A 25,679-nucleotide genomic window follows, 5' to 3' on the forward strand; every position below is an offset into this window, starting at 1 on the left:
GCCCCTGGGCAGCCATGGTAACGGTCTCCAGGAATAGCGACCCGCTTCCAAATAAAAACACAGGCAGCAGAAGGTCAGAGGTCAACACAACACACTCCAGACCCCCTGAGCCAAGACGGCGGACGTTGCATGCTACATGTTAGCATCTTAGCATGGACTAGCATCTGACGAGCTGAGCTCTGCTAACTCTGGTTTGGTGCTAACTCTAGCTAGGGGCTAACTCTAGCTAGGGGCTAACTAGCTGGGTGCTAACTAGATGTGCTAGAGCGGTTGTTTGAGAAGAACTGAACTGGGTTTCTGATCAGGGACTGAACCCGGGGTTCTGTCATTAACCCATCACCCCCCAGGGTTATGGTTCTCTGACACACTCCAGTTAGACCAACTGATGACTCAGGACTTGTAAGGCTCACTATCTGGCAGATATACCCCATAGTGTGGGGAGGTGTTCAACTGTCTGGTCTGAGGTCTGTGGGTACAGCCCATCTCTCTGTGCTCTACTGTCTGGTCTGAGGTCTGTGGGTACAGCCCATCTCTCTGTGCTCTACTGTCTGGTCTGAGGTCTGTGGGTACAGCCCATCTCTCTGTGCTCTACTGTCTGGTCTGAGGTCTTTAGCTCAGCAGACTGGTCCTGGGTCTGTTATCTAAAACCTCTCAATGAGCACTTTGGGGGTCTTACCTTCAGCTCTTCTCTGACCACTGATTAACACCATCACCCCCACCCCTTGACCTGGACCCCCACCTCATAGCCCCCCACCCCATAGACCCCCACCTCATAGACCCCCACCCCATAGACCCCCACCCCTCCACCTAGTGCTAGGCCCTCTTAGACCGCCTCCTCCGTCAGGCTCCACTACAACCTGGCTCCATCAGGCTCTCCTCCATCAGGGTCTACTCCATCAGGCTCTCCTCCATCAGGATCTACTCCATCAGGCTCTCCTCCATCAGGCTCTCCTCCATCAGGGTCTCCTCCATCAGGCTCTCCTCCATCAGGGTCTCCTCCATCAGGGTCTCCTCCATCAGGGTCTCCTCCATCAGGCTCTCCTCCACTCTGAAGCAGCAGGAATGTGAGGAATGTGGGCGTCCTTGACGGCAGCTCTGAAGGATTCCAGAGGTTTATCCCGACCTCTGGCTCCTCCCCGTCTCCGGACCACCTGGGGTCCAGGAGATCAGCTGGGAATCTGGAACCGAGAGGAACCGAGAGCAACCGAGAGGAACTGAGAGGAACCGGTTGGGGTTAGCGTTGGGGTAGGGGTTAGTAGGGTTAGGGTTAGTGTTAGCGTTAGGGTTGGGGTTAGCTTAAGGGTTGGGGTTGGTGTTAGAGTTAGGGTTAGTGTTAGGGTTAGTGTTAGAGTTAGTGTTAGAGTTAGTGTTAGCGTTAGGGTTGGGGTTAGCTTAAGGGTTGCGGTTGGTGTTAGAGTTAGAGTTAGGGTTAGTGTTAGGGTTGGGGTTAGGGTTGGGGTTAGAGTTAGCGTTAGGGTTGGGGTTAGCGTAAGGGTTGGGGTTAGCGTAAGGGTTGGGGTTAGAGTTAGAGTTAGGGTTAGTGTTAGGGTTGGGGTTAGGGTTGGGGTTAGAGTTAGCATTAGGGTTGGGGTTAGCTTAAGGGTTGGGGTTGGTGTTAGAGTTAGAGTTGGGGTTGGGGTTAGAGTTAGCGTTAGGGTTGGGGTTAGCTTAAGGGTTGGGGTTGGTGTTAGAGTTAGAGTTGGGGTTGGGGTTAGAGTTAGAGTTGGGGTTGGGGTTAGGGTTGGGGTTAGCATAAGGGTTGGGGTTAGAGTTAGCGTTAGGGTTGGGGTTAGTGTAAGGGTTGGGGTTAGCGTAAGGGTTGGGGTTAGAGTTAGGGTTAGGGTTGGGGTTGGGGTTAGGGTTGGGGTTAGAGTTAGCGTTAGGGTTGGGGTTAGCGTAAGGGTTGGGGTTAGAGTTAGAGTTAGGGTTAGGGTTGGGGTTGGGGTTATGGTTGGGTAAGGGTAACAGCATGCTTGTCTCTGTGTGTCCAACACGATGAGCTGAGGAGGAGAGCGCCTGCTGGAAACATGGGTCCTTTACATTCTTTCCATGGAGCCGATGTGAAATATTTGAGACTGAAGCCACAATTGATGGTTGAGAATATTTCTGTGTGAGGCAGCAGGCCCCTTGTGTTGTGACTGGAGACTGAGGCTCACCACTGCCCCCTAGTGGTCACTTCCCATCCCTGCATTATTTATTTTCATCAACATTTCCTTTCCCATAATCGGCTCTCTCTTGTTTGCTTTTATATATATATATATATATATGGCTACTTTGTTTGATACTACTAGTTTAATTGCCGTGCATATTTCTTATATATATATGGGCCTACATATAAAAAAAATATCTATAGAAATTAGTCTTCCAATGCGCAGGTCATTGACCAGTGAAACTAGAGCTGCATCCGACGGGTGTCTCCTGTTCTTCTGTGAAGAAGAACAGGAAGATGAGATGAAGGATGAAGGAGGGTGAGGTGACTCCAGACGACGGTTCAGCTCACCGCGCTCGTAGTGAAAACAGCAAACACAGAAACGCTGTCCCACATATTTTAGACTTGTCTAGTAAATACTATGTTGCATGAAGATACACATAACAGCATGACTTTTCTTCTATACCATCATTAATAACTTAATTGCCATTTCTCTAGCGATGATAAACTTCTCCAGCTTTTAATTTCTAACTTATTGGAGTACATTTTTGGGTTTCATGTTGTTTGATTGGTCCTTTGAATTGAAGTTAGTGTTCAGTCCCTCGGGCGGCCAGTAGATGGCGCAAGCGTTACGTTGGAACAATGTTGTAGCAGAAGGGTTTAGTCCAGAGGTCCTCCACACCAGTCTGTTCTCTGAGACCCTCGGACTAGTTCAGATGTATCCTGCTGGTCAAGCTTCAGATGGACTCATATGTTGTTGGTGTTGTCATTCATTCCTGCTGTTGCAGATTGGTTGAATCCATTTGAATCAGCATTTAATCCATATTATCCTCTTGATGTTAATACTCATAGGAGCAGGTCCAATAGCTGTGTCGGTCTATTCGGGTGTAGCTGTGTGTCTGGGTCTATTGGGGTGTAGCTGTATGGGTCTATTGGGGTGTAGCTGTATGGGTATATTTGGGTGTAGCTATATGTCTGGGTCTATTCGGGTGTAGCTATGTGGGTCTATTTAGGTGTAGTTATGGGTGTGGTACATCTACTGGTTGGTCCTCATAAGGGGTTCCATGCAGTATTGTTGGTTTTCATCTGATGATGTCAAGTATCATGTTGAACTTATGAGTTATTAATGATTTCAGCCTCTCCAGTGAATTCAATGTGTGACTGTTGAATTCAATGTGTGACTCTCTCTCTCTCTCTCTCTCTCTCTCTCTCTCTCTCTCTCTCTCTCTCTCTCTCTCTCTCTCTCTCTCTCTCTCTCTCCAGGACCTGGAGATCGTGTACTCCTATCTCCACGGTATGGAGGCCTTGTCCAACCTGAGGGAACACCAGCTGAGGTAAGACTGCTTCGTCACAGCTACAATAAGACCTGTTGGCTGTGGTCGTCATGGAAACAGGGCACCGGGTGTAATCTGAGGGCTATCGGACAGGAAGTGACCAGCCACCATTAGCAGTAGCCAGAGGTTCAGAGGAACGGTCTTTAGCCAATCAGGAGCCGGGTGGTCGATGTGTTTTACTGTGGAATCTAGGAGATCCTAACTTTAGCCTGTTTATCGTTCTGGGGCAGACTATTATGGTCTGCCTTCTGCTGGACTGTCACCATGAGAACGGAGCAGGTTGCTCAGGTCCCAGCATGCACTCTGTTCATACATGTGGATTATACTGTTACTGCACATGACCCGTACACTGGAACATTCCAGACACACACACACACACACACACACACACACACACACACACACACACACACACACACACACACTTCCTCAGAGAGGACTTAACTCAAGTCCCTCCCCTTCCACTTCCAATTGTCCCCACTCTCAAACATAAACACACACCCCTTCACATACACATATGCTGTACAGACCTGCAGACACACAGACCTAAAGACCTACAGACACACACACACACACACACAGACGTACAGACACACAGACCTGCAGACACAAAGACACACACACACACACACACACCCACGTAGGGGTTGGTTGTTTGTGTGCAGGTCTGTGTGTCTGTAGGTCTGTGTCTGTAGGTATATGTGTCTGTAGGCCTGTGTGTCTGTAGGTCTGTGTCTGTAGGTATGTGTGTCTAGGTCTGTGTCTGTAGGTTTTTGTGTCTGTGTGTCTAGGTCTGTGTGTCTGTAGGTCTGTGTGTCTGTAGGTCTGTGGTTCTTGACTTCCTGTACTTCCTGTCCTTCAGGATGATGTGTGAGACGGTTCGCTACGAGAGACACGAGGCCAACGAGGTTCTGTACTAGTGAGTAGTCTCTCTCTCTCTCTCCCTTGCTCTCTCTATCTAGTCCTGATGACCTATCTATCTATCTATCTATCTATCTATCTATCTATCTATCTATCTATCTATCTATCTATCTGTCTGTCTGTCTGTCTGTCTGTCTGTCTGTCTGTCTGTCTGTCTGTCTGTCTGTCTGTCTGTCTGTCTGTCTGTCTGTCTGTCTGTCTGTCTGTCTGTCTGTCTGTCTGTCTGTCTGTCTGTCTGTCTGTCTGTCTGTCTGTCTGTCTGTCTGTCTGTCTGTCTGTCTGTCTGTCTGTCTGTCTGTCTGTCTGTCTGTCTGTCTATCTAGTCCTGATTACCTCTCTCTCTCTCTCTCTCTCTCTTCCTCTCTCTCTCTAGTCCTGATTACCTGTCTGTCTCTCTCTCTCTCTCTCTCTAGTCCTGATTACCTGTCTGTCTCTCTCTCTCTCTCTCTCTCTAGTCCTGATTACCTGTCTATGTCTCTCTCTCTCTAGTCCTGATGACCTGGGTAGCTGTTGGTACATTCTGCTCTCCGGCTCCGTCTTCATCAAGGAGTCCATGTTCCTCCCGAGGAGCAGGTAGGAGCAACTCTCTCTCGTCCTCTCCTCCTCTCTCTCGTCCTTCTCTCATCTCTCCTCCTCTCCTCCTCCTCTCTCTCCTCTCCTCTACTCCTCTTCTCTCTCCTCTCCTTTTCTCATCTCCTCTCCTCCCTCCTCTCCTCTCTCCTCCTCTCTCTCTCCTCCTCTGGGTGCACGGTGGCAGTCAGCAGCTCTGTGGGATTCAGCAGATTACAGCTGACCTGCTCAGCCCAGTCACAAGGGAGCAGAACCAGTCTGAACCAGTCTGCAGCCCATAGAATCAGGCTGACTAGAACCTCATAGAACCAGGATAAATAGAGTTTATTTAGCCATTTACGTACAGGTACAGGTGCACAGGGGCATTGGAATTCTTGTACGGTTCACTCACATATTATTAAACACATAGTAAAGGCTGAATAGAACCTCAAAGAACCAGGCTGAATAGCACCAGGCTAAATAGAATCTCATAGAACCAGGCTGAATAGCACCAGGATGAATAGAACCTCATAGAACCAGGATAAATAGAACCAGGCTGAATAGAACCTCATAGAACCAGGATGAATAGAACCTCATCACAATGCACTAATGAAGCCGAAACAGAGCAGATAGTAACAGAAGATCTTCACATGACCTGGCGACTCTTCTGTACAACGAGTGTTGAAGATGAAATCAGTTATTCATCTGCTGAGAAACCAATCAATCAGGTTTGATTATCATGTTTTTCACAACCCCAAGTGATACTGGGATTCAAAACACACAAACTATGACATGCAAACAACTTTATTTTATTGTAGCCATAAGCACGCTAACACATGGAATCACCAGCAGGAAACGGAACATCAGCTAGCTTCCTGTAGCTCCTCCGCTAAAGTAGCCTTGTTGTGAATGTTGGGAACCAGTGTGAGGAAAGGACGTAGGATGAGCTACTCCCTGCTAGCTACTCCCTGCTAGCTACTCCCTGCTAGCTACACCCTGCTAGCTACACCCTGCTAGCTACTCCCCACTTGTGGGAAGGTGACTAATTATGAACGCCATCGCTCAGCCCCCCTGAAGTGTTTAACAGGACTAATCTAAGACTAATCTGGGAGTAATCTAATAAGAGAATTCATTAGCAAAAGTCAGACAATGTGAGTTTGATGTGTTCTATAGAAATAAAGGCATAAGACATAATGTGTCAATTATTTATACATCCTACTTATTTATACTTTGACTCGGGATGTGTTGTCTCTGAAACACACTCACACGCACACGCACACTCCCCCATTGACTGGCAGCTCTGTCACAGGAAGTGAGTCGTGGTAGTCTGGAATGTGAGAGAGAGAGAGAGAGAGAGAGAGAGAGAGAGAGAGAGAGAGAGAGAGAGAGAGAGAGAGAGAGAGAGAGAGAGAGAGAGAGAGAGAGAGAGAGAGAGAGAGAGAGAGAGAGAGAGAGAGAGAGAGAGAGAGAGAGAGAGAGAGGCTGATTGATTGGACTGAGCACACATTACCACACCCTCCCTCCCTCTCTCTCCCTCCCTCTCTCCTCACTCACACACCAGACAGACCAGTAGACAGCAGAGAGGCTGTGTGTTTCAGAGCTGTGGTTCCCAGTAACCGGAACATGTTTGGACTAATCTCTACTGGTGGATTAATGAGGAGACCTTGATGTGGACTAGGAGAGACCAGGGTGAGTTCACCTTAGGAGACGAGCAGCTAGGAGGCTAGGAGAGAGAACCAGAGATCACCGCCAGAGCCTTCAGCTGGGACCAGAGACTCCTGCTGTCCCTGGAGCCGCCTGGACTCTAGGTCTGCTGGGTCCAGGACTCTGGGTCTGCTGGGTCTCTATTGGTTATCTTCTCTACTCTGTATCTTGTGGTCTGTCTGAGACTGTGTGTGTGTGTGTGTGTGTGTGTGTGTGTGTGTGTGTGTGTGTGTGTGTGTGTGTGTGTGTGTGTGTGTGTGTGTGTGTGTGTGTGTGTGTGTGTGTGTGTGTGAGAGAGAGATCCAGGAATGCTGAGCATGTGTTTGATGTTATTCTGAGCTGTGAGGGTGGCACGTCCTGCCAGGCGCAGCAGAGACCTCTGAGGGCGTTTCATCTCCGAGGTTTGGTGGAGAAGAACAGTCGAGTGCAGAGAGGAGCTGTTCAGAGAGGAGCTGTTCAGGAGAGACACCTAGAGACACCCCTCACTCTCTCACCCCCCTCACTCTCTCACTCTTACCTCTCACCCATCACCCTCTGACCACTAACTCTCTCACCCCGCACCATATCACCCCTAACTCTCGTACCTCTCACCCCCCCCACTCTCTCACCCCTCAGTCTCTCACTCTCACCCCTTACCCCATCACCCTCTCACCCCCCACTCTCTTACCCCCTCACTCTCTTACCCCCTCACTCTCTCACCCCTCACTCTTTCACCCCCCACCCTCTCACCCCTCTCTCTCTCTCACTATCTTACCCCCTCACTCTCTCACCCTTTCACCCCCTCACCCTCTCAGCGACAGCTCAGTTGTATTTTAGGAAGCTGAAGTCACGAGTGACTGGTGGATTCTAGGCGTGTGTTCCTTGACATGTGTGCACGTGTACACACACTTTGAGATCCATCACAGGAAACTGATACTCCACGCACACACACACACACACTGATACTCCACGCAGACACACTGATACACACACACCATCACCGCCATCCCAGAATACTCCCAGCACAACATTGCTTTGTCCTGCTTCCAGATGGGTCTCCCACCATCATGGGACCCTAAATTGGGATTCTATACTAGGACACCACAGTCCCCCACCTCACCTTCAGGTCACTCCCTCAGCCACAAAACACACTCCCAGATGGCCCAGAGCTGGGATCTGAGTGTGATTAACCGAGATGTGCAGCAGGAAGGTTGACTCGTTGTCAGCAGAAGCTCCGGCCCGGTCCTCCAGAGGGCGCTGTGGGTCTCCCCTCAGGAGTCCCTCTCCTTCCACGCTTTTCATTCACCCTCATATCGAGTAGAACCCAGAGCCACAAGGTCCAGACCTGCTGGTCCCGGACCTGGTCTACACACCGCCTCATCACAGACACTGCTAGGCTAGGCTGGGCTAGGCTAGGCTAGCCTTGCTAGCTCTCCAGAGGAGCGCCACGTCATACCGTCGTGTTACTAATCCAGTGTTCCCCCAGCGATGTGGACTCAAACCAGTTCACCTCCCAGTGTCCTCTGTGGTCCCCTGGGACCAGTTCACTTCCCAGTGCCCTCTGGTCCGCTGGGACCAGTTCACCTCCCAGTGCCCTCTGTGGTCCTCTCTGGTTCCATGAGGACCTGTTTGAAGCCTGCCTGGAGGAGGGGGTCCAGTAGATGATGGACGTCTAGACGGACGGGCGCTGGTATGGCCACCTGTTGAACTGACCTTCTCCTCCTCTCCCTCTCCTCCTCCTCCTTCTCTTTCTCCTCCTCCTCCTCTCCTCAGCTTTGGGAAGCGGTCTGCAGGAAGTTTGCGGCGTGGATGCGAGTGCATCGTACTGGAACCTTCTGAGATGATCGTGGTGAGTCTACACACACGCATGCGCGCACACACATAAATGTATGTGATTATTTATATATATATATATATATATAAATATATAAATACATACATATATGTGTATGTATGTATGTATATATGTATGTATGTATGTGTATATATATATATGTATATGTGTATGTATATACATATGTATGTATGTGTGTGTGTAGGTCTATAGTAATGTACACATCAACATCATTATCCTAGAGTCAAGCCCATACACACTGGCTGAGTTGTGCAGTAAGTCACATTCACACACTCTGTTGTCATGGCAGCAGGGCAAGAGACTCAGGGCTATATGGTAGAGAGAGAGAGAGAGAGGGAGCCAAGGTGAGAAATCCCTACCGGGCAACACAGGGAGAGAGAGGGGTAGAGAGACATAGAGATAGAGCAGTAAAGAGGGAGAGGGAGAGCAGTGTGTCTGGACTCCACCAGGAAGTGTAAATCAACCAGAACCTCCTGAAGAACTCCTCACATCACTGCACTGAACCGCGTCTGTCTGCCTGTCTGTGTGCCTGCCTGCCTGTCTGTCTGTCAGTCTGTCTGTCTGCGTGCCTGTCGGTCTGTCTGTCTGCGTGTCTGTCTGTCTGTCTGTCTGTCTGTCTCTTTGCGTGCTGGGTTCATTGAAGTGTGTTGATGATGTTGGTCTCAGCTATCTTTATGCACTGAGAAGATAAAGTTATACTAGCTATCCCCCAGGAGATAGGAGGTTTAGACCTCCTATCCCCAGCATCAGACCTCCTAACCCTCTCCCCCCCCCAGGTGGACTACATGGAGGAGTCTGAGGAGTACTTCCAGCGCCAGGCGTCCCACCGCCAGTCGCGCCGCCGCTTTCGTAAGATCAACCAGAAGGGCGAGCGGCAGACCATCATCGACACGGTGGACCCCTACCCCCCCGGCAAGCCCCCTGCTGGGCGGAGCTACCACACGGTGAGGCCACACCCCTACCCCCCGGCAAGCCCCCCCCGCTGGGCGAAGCTACCACATGGTGGGGCCACGCCCCCACAGCTCCATCTCCGCCGCCACGCCCTGATGGGCTCCATCTGCTTGTTCTATTGCGGTTGGTTCTACTCATTGTGGTTCTACTGATGCTGGTTCTACTGCGGTTGGTTCTACTCATTGTGGTTCTACTGATGCTAGTTCTACTGCGGTTGGTTCTACTCATTGTGGTTCTACTGATGCTAGTTCTACTGATGCTGGTTCTACTGCGGTTGGTTCTACTCATTGTGGTTCTACGGATGTTGGTTCTACTGCGGTTGGTTCTACTCATTGTGCTTCATTGTGGGTTGAGGAGTGGCTGTGATTGGACGGTGGGTTGAGGAGTGGCTGTGATTGGACAGTGATTTCCTTCACCAGGATGTTGACTCTTCCCCCTGCTCTTGGGAAGAGGAGGAGAGCTTGTTTCCCACTCGTTCTCTCTCTACCCAGCATGCTTCTGGTGTAGAACAGTTTGGTTCATTCCTGACATTCCAAGCTTTTCCCTGGAGAACGTTCCACTAAAATGTTCTTCAAAACAAACTGCTGTGATGTTCTGTTGTCTCTGAATACACCTCCTCTACTATAGAACCCCTACTATAACTATACTACTACACTACTATGACGACAACTGTACTAGTACGATACTACTAATACTATACGACTACTATACTACTAATACTTTACTGCAGTGGCGGCTGCTGGTCTTTCAAAGAGGGGAAGCTCATTTTCGGCCTACATCATATCAATTGTCAATTTATTTATTTATATAAATTCTGTTCCTTTTCAAGGAAATGCTCTGTGACCCTGTCATACCATCTAGCTGTCTTTTCCAGTGACTTGACCAGTGTCCTCTCAATGGCCAGCAGAGCTTGGGTGCTTAAACACCATGGCCCATTGTGTTACGGGTGTAGGACTTGAGCCTCTTTAAATCTGAGAATCTCCTTTCTACACCATGTTGCTCCAATTGTTGCCACTAAGGAGAACAGTTTGTAAAGCTGAGGCATTGCACTGTCCAACTCCATGTCTTTAAGGAACACCAAGAAATCACACAGCTTTCCCCTCTCACCCTGCAAGACCTGATCTGAATACAAGTTCTGACCTCAGGCTCCCTGAATCAAAGTGATGGCCAACTACCAAAACAATATCAAACTTGAACAAGGAAATGTGGGAATTCTGTTCAACTGAAGCAAGGAATTGTGTGTATAAGTGTATGAAATGTACAATGAAAATTGTCTAGCAATTTCGACAAAGCAAATATCAAGAAATAGGTTGCAGTTTGTCTTTCTCGCTTGTAAAATCTGCAATGGGACTGAAGACTAAAGAGAGCACCGGCGATGTTTTATAGTTCAAAATCGCTGTCAATCAAATGGCAACTCAGTCTTTCGTAGACCCTCCAATCATCACGCAGAAGCCCAGTGTCCAGGCCAGCCCACTCCTCCATTCACCCCCAGAGACGCTGAGCATCCGTGGGAGGGACATAAACGCAGCATTATCCAATGACCATCGACTTTTGATGCACTAAAAAAAGCTGTTCTATGCAGCCCCATTGAAGTGGATGGACGCTGAGCTTCAACAGGCAAATGCAATGTGACGCTACGGGAATGTATGAGAAGGAAATCGAGTCAGTCGACCTGCGATAAGCAGCTGATTCTGAACAAACTCATTTTTAGTCAATGAAATGTTAACACAACAGTATATATTTGACCATTTGATTTTTGAAATTTTAGGGGAAGCTGAGCTTCGCCTAAAATCGCCACTGCTATACTGCTACTATACTGCTATTACTGCTACTATACTACTATGATACTAATACTGCTATACTACTAATACTGCTACTAATACTACTTCTACTACTTCTATCCTACCAATCTACTACTACTACTACTACTACACGACTACTATACTACTACTTCTAAATACTATACTACTTTACTATCACTGCTATACTACTATATTACTACTATTACTATTCCTACTACTACAATTAAAAATACTATTCCTGCTTTTATACTACTACTAATACTACCTTTCGCTAAATGTAGACGCTCTCTCTCTCTGCATCTCTCTCTCTCTCTCCGCATCTCTCTCTATCTCTCTCACTCTCTCGTCATGCACCACTCTGTTCCGCCTCCCGCTGCTCCCCGTAGGAAGGATGGAGCTGTTACCGTGACAACCAGCACTATTCCCAGATGGTACCCGCTCCATCCACAAGTACAGGGCAGAGAACTTCTGATAGATGATTCTGACGAGCAGAAAACAAAATTGCTGTTAAAATGTTGCCTTGACCAAGAGCACAAGTGTCATGTTTCTCTTTCAATCATCCTCTAGTTCACTTCCAATCAGCATCTCTCTCTCTATCCTACTACTAATACTACTGCCCTTCATGTAGTATGGAGGTCAGTAGAGTCAGTCGCTGAGTACCTGTGGCTCCACTAGGGGGTGTGTCCTGGCATAACCTAGCCTAGCAGCGCTGACAGCAGACAGATTAGCGTTGGTTAGTGTGTAGATGTGTATCGTAAATTGGGCAGTGTGTTGTGTTAGTGTGTAGATGTGTGTGTCTGCATTCTGGCTCAATTCCAACACATCTCATCTATTCGCTGGTCTTGATGATGTCATGTTTAGACTCATGTGTTCACTGGTCTTGATGATGTCATGTTTAGACTAATGTCTTCACTGGTCTTAATGATGTCATGTTTAGTCTCATGTGTTCATCAGACTGATCTATCTAGTGTTTTATTGTGTTTTGACAGAGAGAAGTAGAGAAACATAAATACTGAGAGATAGAGACAGGGAGAGAGAGAGAGACAGGGAGGAGAGAGAGACAGGGAGAGAGAGGGAGAGGGAGACAAACAGGGAGAGGGAGAGGGAAGGAGGGAGAGAGAGAGACAGGGAGAGAAAGAGAGAAGGAGGGAGGGAGAGAGAGAAAGACAGGGAGAGAGAAGAGAGGAGGGAGAGAGAGAAGGAGGGAGAGAGAGAGAGAGAGACAGGGAGAAATAAGAGAGAAGGAGGGAGGGAGGGAGAGAGAGAGCGCTCTGCACTGTTTCTATTTTTAGGTGTTCTTTGTGACGAGCTGCAGGTAGGAGAGGACGTACAGACAGACACCTCACAGACCAGCACCACTCCTTTACCTGTTAGCAGCACCATATTAGCCTGTTAGCCTGCAGCACCCTGTTAGCCTGCAGCACCCTGTTAGCATGCAGTCCGCACCATGCTACTACACCGTGCTACCGCCCCATGCTACCGCCCCGTGCTACCACACTGTGCTACTACACCGTGCTACCACACTGTGCTACTACACCATGCTACCACACTGTGCTACTACACCATGCTACCACACTGTGCTACTACACCATGCTACCACACTGTGCTACTACACCATGCTACCACACTGTGCTACTACACCATGCTACCACACTGTGCTACTACACCATGCTACCACTAGCTCTCCTGTGTCTAACTTGTATCATGTCAACATCAGATGTTTGTGCAGGTCACCTGAAAGTAAGTGTGTGTGTGTGTGTGTGTGGTGGTGAGGTGGTGTTCTGTTGTGCGCTCCTCGCTTGTCTTTGTGTAGTGCTGAATGGGGAGCAGTGCATTGTGGGGGACGGTGGTCTGACAGCCAAAGTGCTGTGGCAGCAGTCTGTGAATCTATGGCTCTCTGTCCACTATGGACCGCCCACGTGGGTCTGTTTACACACACCGCCGGTCACATGACCGCCCGTCACACGACCGCCCGTCACACGACCGCCGGTCCCCCGCTGGCCATCTTTAAAGAGGCAACTGTGACCTCACCACGCTGCTATTGGAGGAGGCCAGCCCCTCCAGGAGCCCGCCCCCTCCCTCGTAGACATGTCTGTTCCTAGAAGACTGACAGGGGAGGGGGGAGGGGGGGCAGAGGGGGCGGGGACCGCTCCCCAGACACATCCTGGTTGCCGTGGTGACGGTGCGATGCCCCTCCCTCACAGACCTTTGTGTTCCTAGAAGACACTGGGGGGGAGGGGAGGGGGCGGCAACCAGAAGCATCCTGGTTGCCGTGGTGACGATGCCCCTCCCCTGATGATTGTCAGGGGGATAATGAATGGATTTTCCTACGCAGCACCTGAGCTTTGTGTTGTTGTGAAGCATTACATCATGGTGAGGGGGGGGGGGTGATGACGATGGCCCCCTCCTCCTCCTCTCTCAGCCAGCCACCGTTCCCTCACCATGACAACATGGATGCTCATGAGAGGTGTCACAATGGATGCTGAGGAGATGCTTCGCTTGGTAAAATATTCATCACACTTTTGCCTTTGTGAGAGAGAGAGAGAGAGACTGTACTGGAAGGAACTTCTTTCATATCTGATGTTGATGTGATCTACATTAACCTGATGCTGCCAGTGATAGACAACGTGGTTACTCATTATTTAACAGCAAATGCAAATTCCGAAGAAAAGCGTTGACCTCGATGAGGAGAGAAGTGTGTAATGTACTCATTATATAGTGGCTACAATATATCCACTATATAATATATAATATAAATGTAGTTCTGTGTGTCTCTTTGTACTGCCGTTAATATGTTAACGGGTGGTGGATACGGCTTGGTTTGATAGATGTGGAAACAGGCCAGGTTTAGCTGATATATAGTTCTGTGGTAGGTAGATAGTTATGTCGTAAAGTCCCAGTCTTGTGGTGATGTTTGTGGTCTTGTGGTGATGTTGGTGGTCTTGTGGTGATGTTGGTGGTCTTGTGGTGATGTTGGTGGTCTTGTGGTGATGTTGGTGGTCTTGTGGTGATGTTGGTGGTCTTGTGGTGATGTTGGTGGTCTTGTGGTGATGTTTGTGGTCTTGTGGTGATGTTTGTGGTCTTTAGGGGATGTTGTGGTCTTTCTGTGATGTGGTCCTGGGAGCTGATGCTTCCAGGTGGGTTCTGGGTAACGGCTGAGTACGGAGATCCTCCTCACATGATGTGTTTGTGATGTAATGTGTGTTTGATGTGTGTATGTGTGTGGATGTGATGTGATGTGTATGTGTGTGTGTTCTATTGTCTCCTCAGCCTCCCTCCGTCAGCACTGCTCTTGTCATTTAAATCCTCATTCAGATGATATCTGGCTGTCAGTCAGCCCAATCTCTCTCTACTGTCACCACGGTAACCAAAGGCCCTGGGGGGGCAGGTCAGAGAGTGGCCGTGGTTACTGCAGGGCTGTCTGTAGCTAATGCTGTCTGTAGCTAGGGCTGTCTGTAGCTAGGGCTGTCTGTAGCTAGTGTTATCAGTAGCTAGTGCTGTCTGTAGCTAATGCTAACTCTGTAGCTAGGGCTGTCTGTAGCTAGTGCTACCAGTAGCTAGTGCTGTCTGTAGCTAGTGCTATCTGTAGCTAGTACTATATGTAGCTAGTACTATCTGTGGCTAGGGCTATCCGTAGCTAGGGTTGTCTGTAGCTAGGGCTGTCTGTAGCTAGTGCTGTCTGTAGCTAGTGCTGTCTGTAGCTAGGGCTATCTGTATCCACAACATCTGTTCTGTGAAATAAAGCAGTGCAGGCTTGATAACTCTAAGCAGTCATAATGAATAGTCTCTCTCTCGCTCTCTCTCCCTGGTCTTGTTACTATGCCAACAGCCTCTCTGTGCTCTAGCACTGTGGAGTGATAATGACATTACTCTCCCATCTCCATCCCTCCTCTACCTCCTCCTCTTCTTCCTCCTCTTCATCCATTTTGTAGCTTCCCTCTTCCTGCTTCTCTTATCTATTTATTTCTCAATCCTGTGTTTTATCAGTCTCTATCTACCCCTCCTCTTCTCTCCTCATCTCCTCCTCTCATCTCATCTCCTCCTTCCTCCTCTCCTCCTCTCTCTACTCCTCTCATCTCCTCCTCTCCTCTAATCTCCTGGAGAGGAGGAGATGAGAGGATGAAGGAGGAGAGTATGAGAGAGGAGAGGTTGAGCTCTCTCCTCCTCATCTCCTCTCCTCCTCTCACCATCTCTGCCGGCCAGGTTTGAAACCAGCCTATCTACGCTCTCGTAGCCTTGCCGAGTTTCTCCGCCCCTCTCCCTCCCCCCTCCCTGGTTCAGTCACAAACAGACCCAGAGCGCTAACAAAGCCGGGACCAATGGTGGCGTCTCCCCCTCTCTCTAAATAGTCTAATGGTGCGTTAAGGCGTGTGTGAGCTTGTGTGTGTGTGAGCTCGGTGTGTGTGTGTGTGAGCTCGGTGTGTGTGTGTGTGTGTGTGTGAGCGCGTGTGTGTGTGTGTGTGTGTGTGTGTGTGTGTGTGTGTGTGTGTGTGTGTGTGTGTGTGTGTGTGTGTGTGTGTGTGTGTGTGTGTGTGTGTGTGTGTGTGTGTGTGCTCGGTGTGTGAGCTCCGTCAGTGTGTGGAGGCGTGTGTGTGTCCGCGTGTGTGTGTGAGCGTCACAGGCGCGAGAGGAGGAGGTGGGAGAGGAGAGCTAGGGAGTGAAAGTGCTGTCAGCCATTTTTGCTATTTTTTTCTCCCCGCTTCTATTTTCTATTTTCTGCCTTTTCATCGGCGGGAGGAGCTGACAGTGAGGAGCAGGAGGAGGTGCTAGCAGGAGAGGAGCACATAGGTGCTGTCTTTGTGCGGAGAGGAAGATCTGAATCTTTTGATTCCTCCTCCGTCTGTGGGAGCAGCAGCTGCTGGGAGCGGGCAGAGCAAGAGACGAGAGGAGGAGACGAGAGGAGGAGGTGCAGGTTCCTCCTGCTCCTGGTGCTCTTTAAAGAGGAGAAGACGATTGTGTTAGCGGGGAGGAGAGACGAGCGAGGAGCACACGGAGAGACCGTAGCAGGGGAGGGAGGAGGGGCCGCGGGTTGAGGAGGAGCAGGATGTGAGATGTGGCTGCTCCTCCTGTGATCACCATGAAGCCGTTAGGAGGAGCCGAGCCTCATGGATCGCCCGGCCACCCCGAGAGGAGCCCGGTGAGTAGAGGAGGAGGAGGAGGACCAGCGACCGGCTGACGGTCTTACAGTGCAGAGAGAGAGTGTGTGTGTGTGTGTGTGTGTGTGTGTGTGTGTGTGTGTGTGTGTGTGTGTGTGTGTGTGTGTGTGTGTGTGTGTGTGTGTGTGTGTGTGTGTGTGTTAATATCGACCCCATTAAGTTTAACGACACACTTATGGCGACGTAGTTTGATCGTATCGGCACGGCAACGCACGGCCATCAAACCCCCGCCGTGACAGCCCGCCCCCCCCCCGCCGCCAGCTGGCGTGGAGCCGGCTGGGTTAGCTTGGGGCTAGCATAGCTCTGGGCTACTCCTAGCATAGCTTGTTGATAACGTAGCTTTGGACGAACTGAGCTGTGCTGTACACCTGGTGGTGCTGGAATAGAGCAGGGGCTAGCATAGAGCTAGCCCAGGAGCTAGCATAGAGCCAACCTAGGGGCTAGCATAGAGATAGCCCAGGGGCTAGTATAAAGCCAACCTAGGGGCTAGCATAGAGATAGCCCAGGGGCTAGCATAGAGCCAACCTATGGGCTAGCATAGAGCCAGCCCTGGGGCTAGCATAGAGCTAGCCCAGGGGCTAGCATAGAGCTAGCCAAAGGGCTAGCATAGAGGCAGCTCAGGAGCTAGCATAGAGCTAGCCCAGTGGCTAGCATAGAGCCAGCCCAGGGGCTAGTATAGCAGCTAGCATAGATGTCTGTACTTCAGACACAAATGTATTGATTACATGTCACTACTGCTACTGGCATCAGTGGATCTGTTACCCCCCCCAACACACACACACACACACACACACACACACACACACACACACACACACACACACACACACACACACACACACACACAGGCTGGAGCTAGCTACATAGCATGGAGCTACGTAGTATGGAGCGAATGCTTGCGGCTAGCTGGAGCGCTATGTGTTGTATATAGAAGAGCTAGTCGTAGCTAGGATGAATGGAGTCCAACAGAGACGTTTTAACACAGCTGGTCTGTCTGTTACAGAGCAGAACTCTCACTGCTCAGCCTGTGATGGTCTGTCTGTCCCTAGTGGAGTCTCTCTCTCTCTTTCTCTCTGAGTCCTGTGTAAATAGTAATCAACGTCAGCAGCAAGCTGTCTACAAGAGTCATCAGCTAACAGATCAGTCTAGGACCCCGACCCTGTACGGGGTCTAGATGGGGGGTCCGGGACCATGTGAGGGGATTTAGATGGGGGGGTCCAGGACCCTGTGAGGGGGTCTAGATTGGTAGTCCGGGACCCTGTGAGGGGGTCTAGATGAGGGTCCGGTCCTGCTCTGTGGTTGATGGTGGATCCTGGTGACTGACGTGTGGATTAAGGAGCAGATGGGTCCGAGCGACGCTGGCTCTCCTCAGATTAATGTCAGCATAAGAGATTGAGTTTGTCTCTGGATAGTGAGAGGATGAGGTGCAGGTGGCGAGGCGGGCGGCCGCTGGTGTTCTGAGGCCAGAGGGAGGGACTCTAATCCCTTGATCCCCACAAGGTCGCCTCCTTCTGGAATGTTCCCTCACTCCTGGAGCACTGGAACGCTGTTGTCGTGGGGACAACTCGTCGTTGGTCCTGTTGTGGTGACGGAGGTGTCAGGGTGGGGGTCAGGGTGGAGCCCTGCTTCTAGACGGTTCCTGGTGGAAGAGGTTTTTTGGGGATGGTAGTTTCCTGGTAGTTTCCTGGTGGTAGTAGTTTCTTGGTAGTTTCCTGGTGGTGGTAGTTTCTTGGTGGTCGTTTCATGGTCGTTTCCTGGTCGTTTCCTGGCGGTAGTTTCCTGGTCGTTTCCTGCTGGTAGTTTCTTGGTCATTTCCTCATAGTTTCCTGGTGGTAGTTTCCTGGTGGTAGTTTCCTGGTCGTTTCCTGGTGGTAGTTTCCTGGTGGTAGTTTCCTGGTTGTTTCCTGGTGGTCGTTTCCCGGTGGTTGTTTCCTGGTCGTTTCCTGGTGGTAGTTTCCTGGTTGTTTCCTGGTGGTAGTTTCCTGGTGGTCGTTTCCTGGTGGTAGTTTCCTGGTCGTTTCCCCCTGGCTGTGGCAGTGGTCCTAAAGAGCTTGTGAGCCGGGTGTCGACCCGCGGCGGCTCCAGGATCCGGGTCATTAGCTGTAATCTGAGGAGCCACATCGGGGGCTCGACGCGCGGCTACACAGAGACGGGCGAGATTTAGAGCGGGTTTAATCCACGGGCGACAGCTGACAACCAATATCCTCCGGGCGCCTCCTCTGGCTTCAGTAGGTCACCAGGGATCTGTACAGCGTAGGCGTGCTAACAGCTAAGCTAAGGTAGGAGGCTAACCATGTAGCTCTTTGTGATGTAAAGAGTAGGAGGCTAACCATGTAGCTCTGTGTGATGTACAGTGCAGGAGGCGAACTGTGATGCTATGTAGCTCTGTGAATGTTGTGATGTAAAGAGTAGGAGGCTAACCCTGATGCTATGTAGCTCTGTGTGATGTATAGTGCAGGAGGCTAACCATGATGCTATGTGATGTAAAGAGTAGGAGGCTAACCATGATGCTATGTGATAGATAGATAGATAGATAGATATCTAACCGTGTATGATATGTCATAATGTAGCCTGTACTGCGTAGCGGTGCCTAGTGGCTAGCATAGCTTAGCGTAGTGGTGATGGTGTGCGGATCATTTTCAGAGGAAGCGGGTCAGAGGGGGCCGGCTTATTGACCGCCCCGGGTGACCTGATTATAGAGAGAAAGGACTGCTCCAGGGGGCGGGGCCACGGAGGAGTAGAACACAAACCATCAGGACCAGTAGAACACACACCATCAGGACCAGTAGAACACACACCATCAGGACCAGTAGAACACACACCATCAGGACCAGTAGAACACACACCATCAGGAACAGTAGAACACACACCATCAGGAACAGTAGAACACACACCATCAGGAACAGTAGAACACACACCATCAGGACCAGTAGAACACACACCATCAGGACCAGTAGAACACAAACCATCAGGACCAGTAGAACACACACCATCAGGACCAGTAGAACACACACCATCAGGACCAGTAGAACACACACCATCAGGAACAGTAGAACACACACCATCAGGACCAGTAGAACACACACCATCAGGACCAGTAGAACACACACTATCAGGACCAGTAGAACATAAACCATCAGGACCAGTAGAAAACAAGCTAGTAGAACCAGTAGAACACACACCATCAGGACCAGTAGAACACACACCATCAGGACCAGTAGAACACACACCATCAGGACCAGCTCCTCAGAGGGATGGTTCATAGAACCAGCCTCTACCGAGGTCATGTCTGGTGTGTACTTAGCAGCTAGAAATGGAAGCTGTTGATTGGTCTGCATAGCACAGTGGTGTCTGACCAGGTGTCAGAGAGAGAGACCGAGAGAGAGAGAGAGAGAGAGAGAGACCGAGAGAGAGACTGAGACCGTCTGTCTCGTCTGTGATCTGGTGGTTCTCTTAATGATGGGGTTCAGTAGCGTGTGGAGGGTGGTGTTTAATCAGCTACGTCACACGGTGTTAACATACAGAGGTGCTTGATGTCTTCTGAAGTGGGGTGTGTGAGGGTTGTAAATATTCTGCTTCCGGAGGTTCAGGGGCTAAATAAAAGATCTGACCATGAAATATTCATCTGTGGGCGTTTGAAGCGGTTTAGTGGCGTATTTCAGGGCCTCCAGGTCAACATAAAAGCCCTCCTTCCATAGATTTATGGAAATATCAGAAACGCAGACACAACGTCTGAAATGAGCCCCTTAGAAAGTGCTGGTTCTTTATCCTCGTAGAGGATCCTCTCTGCTCTGCTCAGGAGAGGAGATGATCAGAGCTCTGTCTGTGGAGCGGTCAGTAGACTGCTCTGTGTCTGTGGAGCGGTCAGTAGACTGCTCTGTGTCTGTGGAGCTGTCAGTAGACTGCTCTGTGTCTGTGGAGCTGTCAGTAGACTGCTCAGATTAGATAATTTTAGAGATGCTCTGATTGATCGGACGCCGATCATGATTGGACGCCGATCATGATCGGCCAATATTGGCTAAAAATAGCGTGATCGGAGAACCCCAAAAGCGCTGATCAAAAAAGCAGATCACTTGACGTAAATTACTTGCGCAATTTATTTATTTATTTTTTTCAAATTGGAGCTTGCTAGTGGCAGCATGAGTTCTCCCGTCTAAAACATTGTGCTACACTGCCAGGATTTCACCTGTCACTGTAATGATGCACAGGAGGCAGTTTCACATTCAGTTTCGTTTACGGAGCACTTGCATAGCTCAGTAAGCGCGCAGGCACATTTCAGTATTGTGTATGACAGTCACATTCTGCGGAGGCTTTGATGAACGCATTGAGCGACATGTTTCAGTCACGGGCGATCCAAAGAGAAAAAATAGAAAAAAACACAAAGTGGTGCTTGCCTGCTGCTATCCAGATTATATATAAAATATATGGAACATTCCCATTCCCCTGCCATTTTGTGATCGGCATTGATCGGTGATCGGGCCCAAAAATGCTGATCAGAGACTCTCTAGTATAGATCTAGTCCTTCTGTCTGTCACTGTGGACACATGAGCCAGTGACTACATGAGTGGTGAAGGAACTAGTGAGTGAGTGAGTGAGTGAGTGAGAGTGAGTGAGTGAGTGAGTGGGTGCTAGGTTCTCATGTGAGTGGGTGAATGGAATGGTGACTGAGTGAGTCCCAGGCAGCGTGTGTGCGTGGAACGCTCTGACCAGGGATGTGTGTGCGTGTGTGTGTGTGTGTGCAGCTCCCTGCAGACCTCGGCCGCCTCCACTCCCAGGTGACACACGGCTCCTCCAGCCAATCAGGATGTAGTGTCACCAGTGACTCTGGGAGCAGCAGCCTATCAGACCTTTACCAGGTAAGCCCCTCCTCCCAGGTAGACTAACCTATCATAACCTAGTTAGACAACTAGTTAGTTAACACCCAGCCCCATAACCATGATGAAGATCTGAGACGAGGGGAATTCTGGTTCATACTCACTCACTCACTCACTCAGTACCATGATCCAACAAACACCCATAAGTACACACTCTCTCTCTTTCTCCACTCACGCCCTCCTGTGTCAGTTGACGGGTGTTAAAGCTATTAGCAGCTAATCCTCTTAGCTCCCTGCCCTCACCCTATTGGCTGTTACACCGTCACCTGCTGGAGAGGGGAAACAGAATTTGTGTGTGTGTGTGTGTGTGTGTGTGTGTGTGTGTGTGTGTGTGTGTGTGTGTGTGTGTGTGTGTGTGTGTGTGTGTGTGTGTGTGTGTGTGTGTGTGAAACATAGTCTCCCTCTTCCTCTCAGTGTATAAATAGTCATGTTTGTTATCTGCGCAGTGTCTCTCTCTCTCTCTCTCTCTCTCTCTCTCTCTCTCTCTCTCTCTCTCTCTCTCTCTCTCTCTCTCTCTCTCTCTCTCTCTCTCTCTCTCTCTCTCTCTCTCTCTCTGGTGGTAACATTCTCTTACATCACCATCCTCTAATGTAGTTGGACGATGTTAAGTGCTGGTTTATCACCAGCCTGTGTTTTTATCTCTCCATTATATCGGTGCTTTATACCAGAGCGCCGCCGTGTTTAACTGGAGGTCAGGGGACAGATCTATGGTATCTAGATCTATCATTCATCACCAGAGCTGCGCACCGCTCTGTGGGCGGGGAGTGCGTTAGGGCAGAGCGTCTGGCTCACCAGACTGCTGCTTCTATCCGCGGAGGGCGGCAGTGTCCCTGAGCAAGGCACCTGACCCCATCTGCTCCTCTGAGCTGAGTGTGGAGGTGTATGAATGGGCGCATGAATGAGTGAATGTGTGTGTGAATGGTTGTATGATTGGGTGAACGTGGGTGTTTGAATGGGTGATTGTGTGTGACTGGGTTGTGCAGTGCTGGGAGTGTCCCAGGGCACTGGGAGTGACTGGGCGCTACATGCTGCCCAGCTGAACCCTCGCTGGGCCTCTGGGCATGTTAACTGGTCTACAGCTGATAGAGACTGGGACTGTTAACTGGTCTACACCCAGAGACTGGGACTGTTAACTGGTCTACAGCTGATAGAGACTGGGACGGTTAACTGGACTACAGCTCACAGGACTCAGAGTCTGCAGGTTGTGAAGACCTGTACTTGGTCCCCTGGTTCTCAGAGGGTCTGCATGAGTCCGGTTCTCCACGCACACATGCACACACACACACAGGTGCATCATCCTGTCATCTTGACGGAGGACTTCCTGGTTCCAGGTATTTGTTGTTGGTCTCCTAGCAGCTCAGAGATCACCTCTAGCTGTGAGCTAACCCTTCATGTGCTCAGGGACACACTGCAGTAGCAGCAGTACTGCTAGTTGTACTACTACAGTACTAGTAGTACTGCTGGTTGTACTACTGGAGTACTAGTAACAGCTACTGATGTGTGGATGTTGCCGCTTGTTATTAGTAATATATGCTTCTTATGATAAACATTATTATCACTGATGTTGAAAGGTCAATCAGAGGGGCGTGGCCTAGCTTTGTGTCTCTGGCCCTAGCCCCGCCCTGCCACGCCTGGCTTGGTGACAGCTGGCCAATAACAGGCCACTGTGAATCATTGATGATGGCACTTTGGTCACATGGTGTTTCAGGAGCAGGGGGGAGAGCAGGGAGGAGGAGGAGGGAGGAGGAGGAGGAAGAGCAGGTCATTTGAGGAGGAGGAGATGCGTTTGTACCGACTGTTTTTTTCTGGTTCTTCTAAAGCTCTGGATGTGGTCCAGTGTGTTCAGGTACCGAGATCTACCCTCTATATCTCTATACCTAACTATCTATTTCTAGATTTCTATATCTAACTCTACCTATCTCTCAAGATCTCTTGATCTATCTCTCTCTCTCTAGATCTCTCTATATCACCTTATCTCTCTCTCTCTAGATCTCTCTATATCAGCTTATCTCTCTCTCTCTCTCTAGATCTCTCTATATCACCTTACCTCTCTCTCTCTCTAGATCTCTCTATATCACCTTATCTATATCACTCTATATATCTCTTGTCTCTATATCTCCTTATCCATCTATCTCCCTTTATCTCATTATCTATCTCCCTGTGTCTCAATGTATCTCTCTCCCTATATCTCTAGATCTCTTTATTTTGCTCTTTATCTACTGTATATCTCTCTTTCTTTGTGTCACCAGTCACGTATTTAAAGGTGTCTGTCTGTCTGTATCTCAGTCTGGCGTACAGTGTGTCTATGTGTAGTGTGTCTGTGTACAGTGTGGCTGTGTGTAGTGTGTTTGTGTGTCTGTGTACAGAGTGTCTGTGTGTAGTGTGTCTGTGTGTAATGTGTCTGTAGTGTGTCTGTGTGTAGTGTGTCTGTGTTCTGTGTGTAGTGTGTGGGTACACAGTTTGTCTGTGTGTAGTGTGTCCGTGTGTAGTGTTTGTAGTGTGTACAGTGTCTTTGTGTAGTGCAGGAACACACAGGGGATTGTCAGTCCTTTCGGTGGTTGTGTTCCAACAGCTCAGACATCGTGCTGCATTTGCACATGGCTGTGGTGCTGATGGGATGGAGGGTGGAGGAGGTGGTGCTGATGAGATGGAGGGTGGAGGAGGTGGTGCTAATGAGATGGAGGGTGGAGGAGGTGGTGCTGATGAGATGGAGAGTGGAGGAGGTGGTGCTGATGAGATGGAGGGTGGAGGAGGTGGTGCTGATGAGATGGAGGGTGAAGGAGGTGGAGCTGAAGGGTGGAGGAGGTATCTGCTGCTGACCTCTGACCTCATTAGGCTGATTTTTGATTGGGGGTTTCCTGGTTTGGATCGCTGTCCTTGTTCGACCAACAGACCAAACGTTGGGTCTGCAACTCTCTCTCTCTCTCCTCTAACCCATCTCTAATGTCTCTCTCTCCAACACATCTCTAATGTCTCTCTCTCTCTCTCTCTCTCTCTTTGTTTCTCTCTAATGTCTCTCTCTCTTTCTTTGTCTCTCTCTCTCTCTCTCTCTCTCTCTCTCTCTCTCTCTCTCTCTCTCTCTCTCTCTCTCTCTCTCTCTCTAATGTCTCTCTCTCTCTAATGTCTCTCTCTCTCTCTCTCTCTCTAATGTCTCTCTCTCTCTCTCTCTCTCTCTAATGTCTCTCTCTCTCTCTCTCTCTCTCTCACGTCTCTAATGTCTCTCTCCCCCCCCCCCCCCCCCCCCCAGGCGACGGAGGGTGACAGCGGGGACATGGACCTCAGTGGTCTCCCTGAGACCGCCGTGGACTCTGAGGAAGACGACGATGAGGAGGAGCTGGAGCGTGCGTCGGACCCCCTCATGAGCCGGGACATCGTGAGGGACTGCCTGGAGAAAGACCCCATGGACCGCACCGACGACGACATCGGTGGGTCTGGCTCTGGTCCTGGTCCTGGTCCTGTTCTGGTCCTGGTCCTGGAGCAGGTTCTGGTCCTGGTCCTGGAGCAGGTCCTGGTTCTGGGGAGCAGTCTGTCTGGGTTGATTCAGCCTCATGTGAGGAAGAGGAGGATACAGCCACCCCTCTCCCCCCTCCTCCCGCCCCCCACCCCTTGTGTTTTCTAGGTCACCCCTCCTCTCCCTCCCACCACATTAAACTTTCATCTCCGCCTCGCGCACGCCTCTGTTGCCGTGCCAACCCCAGGTCAGCCCAGCCCAGACTACTGCTGGGGGGGGGGGCTGGTGTTGGGGTCCCCGGGTTCAGTCTGAGTTCTGTAGCGTCTTAGCTTAGCGGCACTCTGCACAGCGCAGCCTAGCTCCCGGAGCCCTGGAGTAAAGGGGCACTGTGATGCTAGCTCCAGGGCCCTGTGCTGTGTTCCAATATCCATACTATCCGTACTCACTATACTTAGTTTGAGTACGTAGGGCTTTCTAATTCAGATCGGGGTGAAAAGAAGTGTACTGAAAGGACCCGGATGGTGTACTCAAAACAGTCAAGCCGCGAAGTGTGGATCGATGCACACTTTTCGTACTCAACCACAGCCATCTTAGCTACGTAACGTAAGAGGCGGCGCCAGGCTGAGCCAACGTCGGCGCATTTTCCACATAGCCTGCATTAATGGTTTTTCATTTTATAGTTTTTATAGCTTTTATAGCTTTTTATAGCTACTATGCATAAAGAGTTCACAGTTCAAACCGGGATGTTTATTGCGGGGGAGGAGCCACGGTGGCAGTCGCGATCGTAATTTCCGGTTAGTGCACCACAGCGTATTTGATTTGGAACGACACTGACATCTGAAAATCAGCACACTTAGTAAGTGTGAGAGTGTACTACGTTTAAGTGTATTCATGGAAGTATGGATATTGGAACACAACACTGGAGTTAAGGGGCACTGTGATGCTAGCTCCAGA

General features: G+C 49.9%; 1 protein-coding gene across 1 annotated transcript in view; it reads left to right on the forward strand.

The window, feature by feature from the left end:
- rapgef2b (Rap guanine nucleotide exchange factor 2b) overlaps positions 1-25,679 on the forward strand; it is a 57,075-nt gene that overhangs the window by 12,024 nt on the left and 19,372 nt on the right. Inside the window, 7 exon segments of the mRNA XM_084469529.1 lie at positions 3,413-3,483; positions 4,346-4,402; positions 4,894-4,977; positions 8,410-8,485; positions 9,268-9,435; positions 21,143-21,256; positions 24,522-24,699. Of these exon segments, the coding sequence (XP_084325655.1) occupies positions 3,413-3,483; positions 4,346-4,402; positions 4,894-4,977; positions 8,410-8,485; positions 9,268-9,435; positions 21,143-21,256; positions 24,522-24,699 (748 nt within the window).

Source organism: Micromesistius poutassou (assembly GCF_964030765.1).
Source record: "Micromesistius poutassou genome assembly, chromosome: 6".
Classification (NCBI taxonomy): Eukaryota; Metazoa; Chordata; class Actinopteri; order Gadiformes; family Gadidae; genus Micromesistius; species Micromesistius poutassou.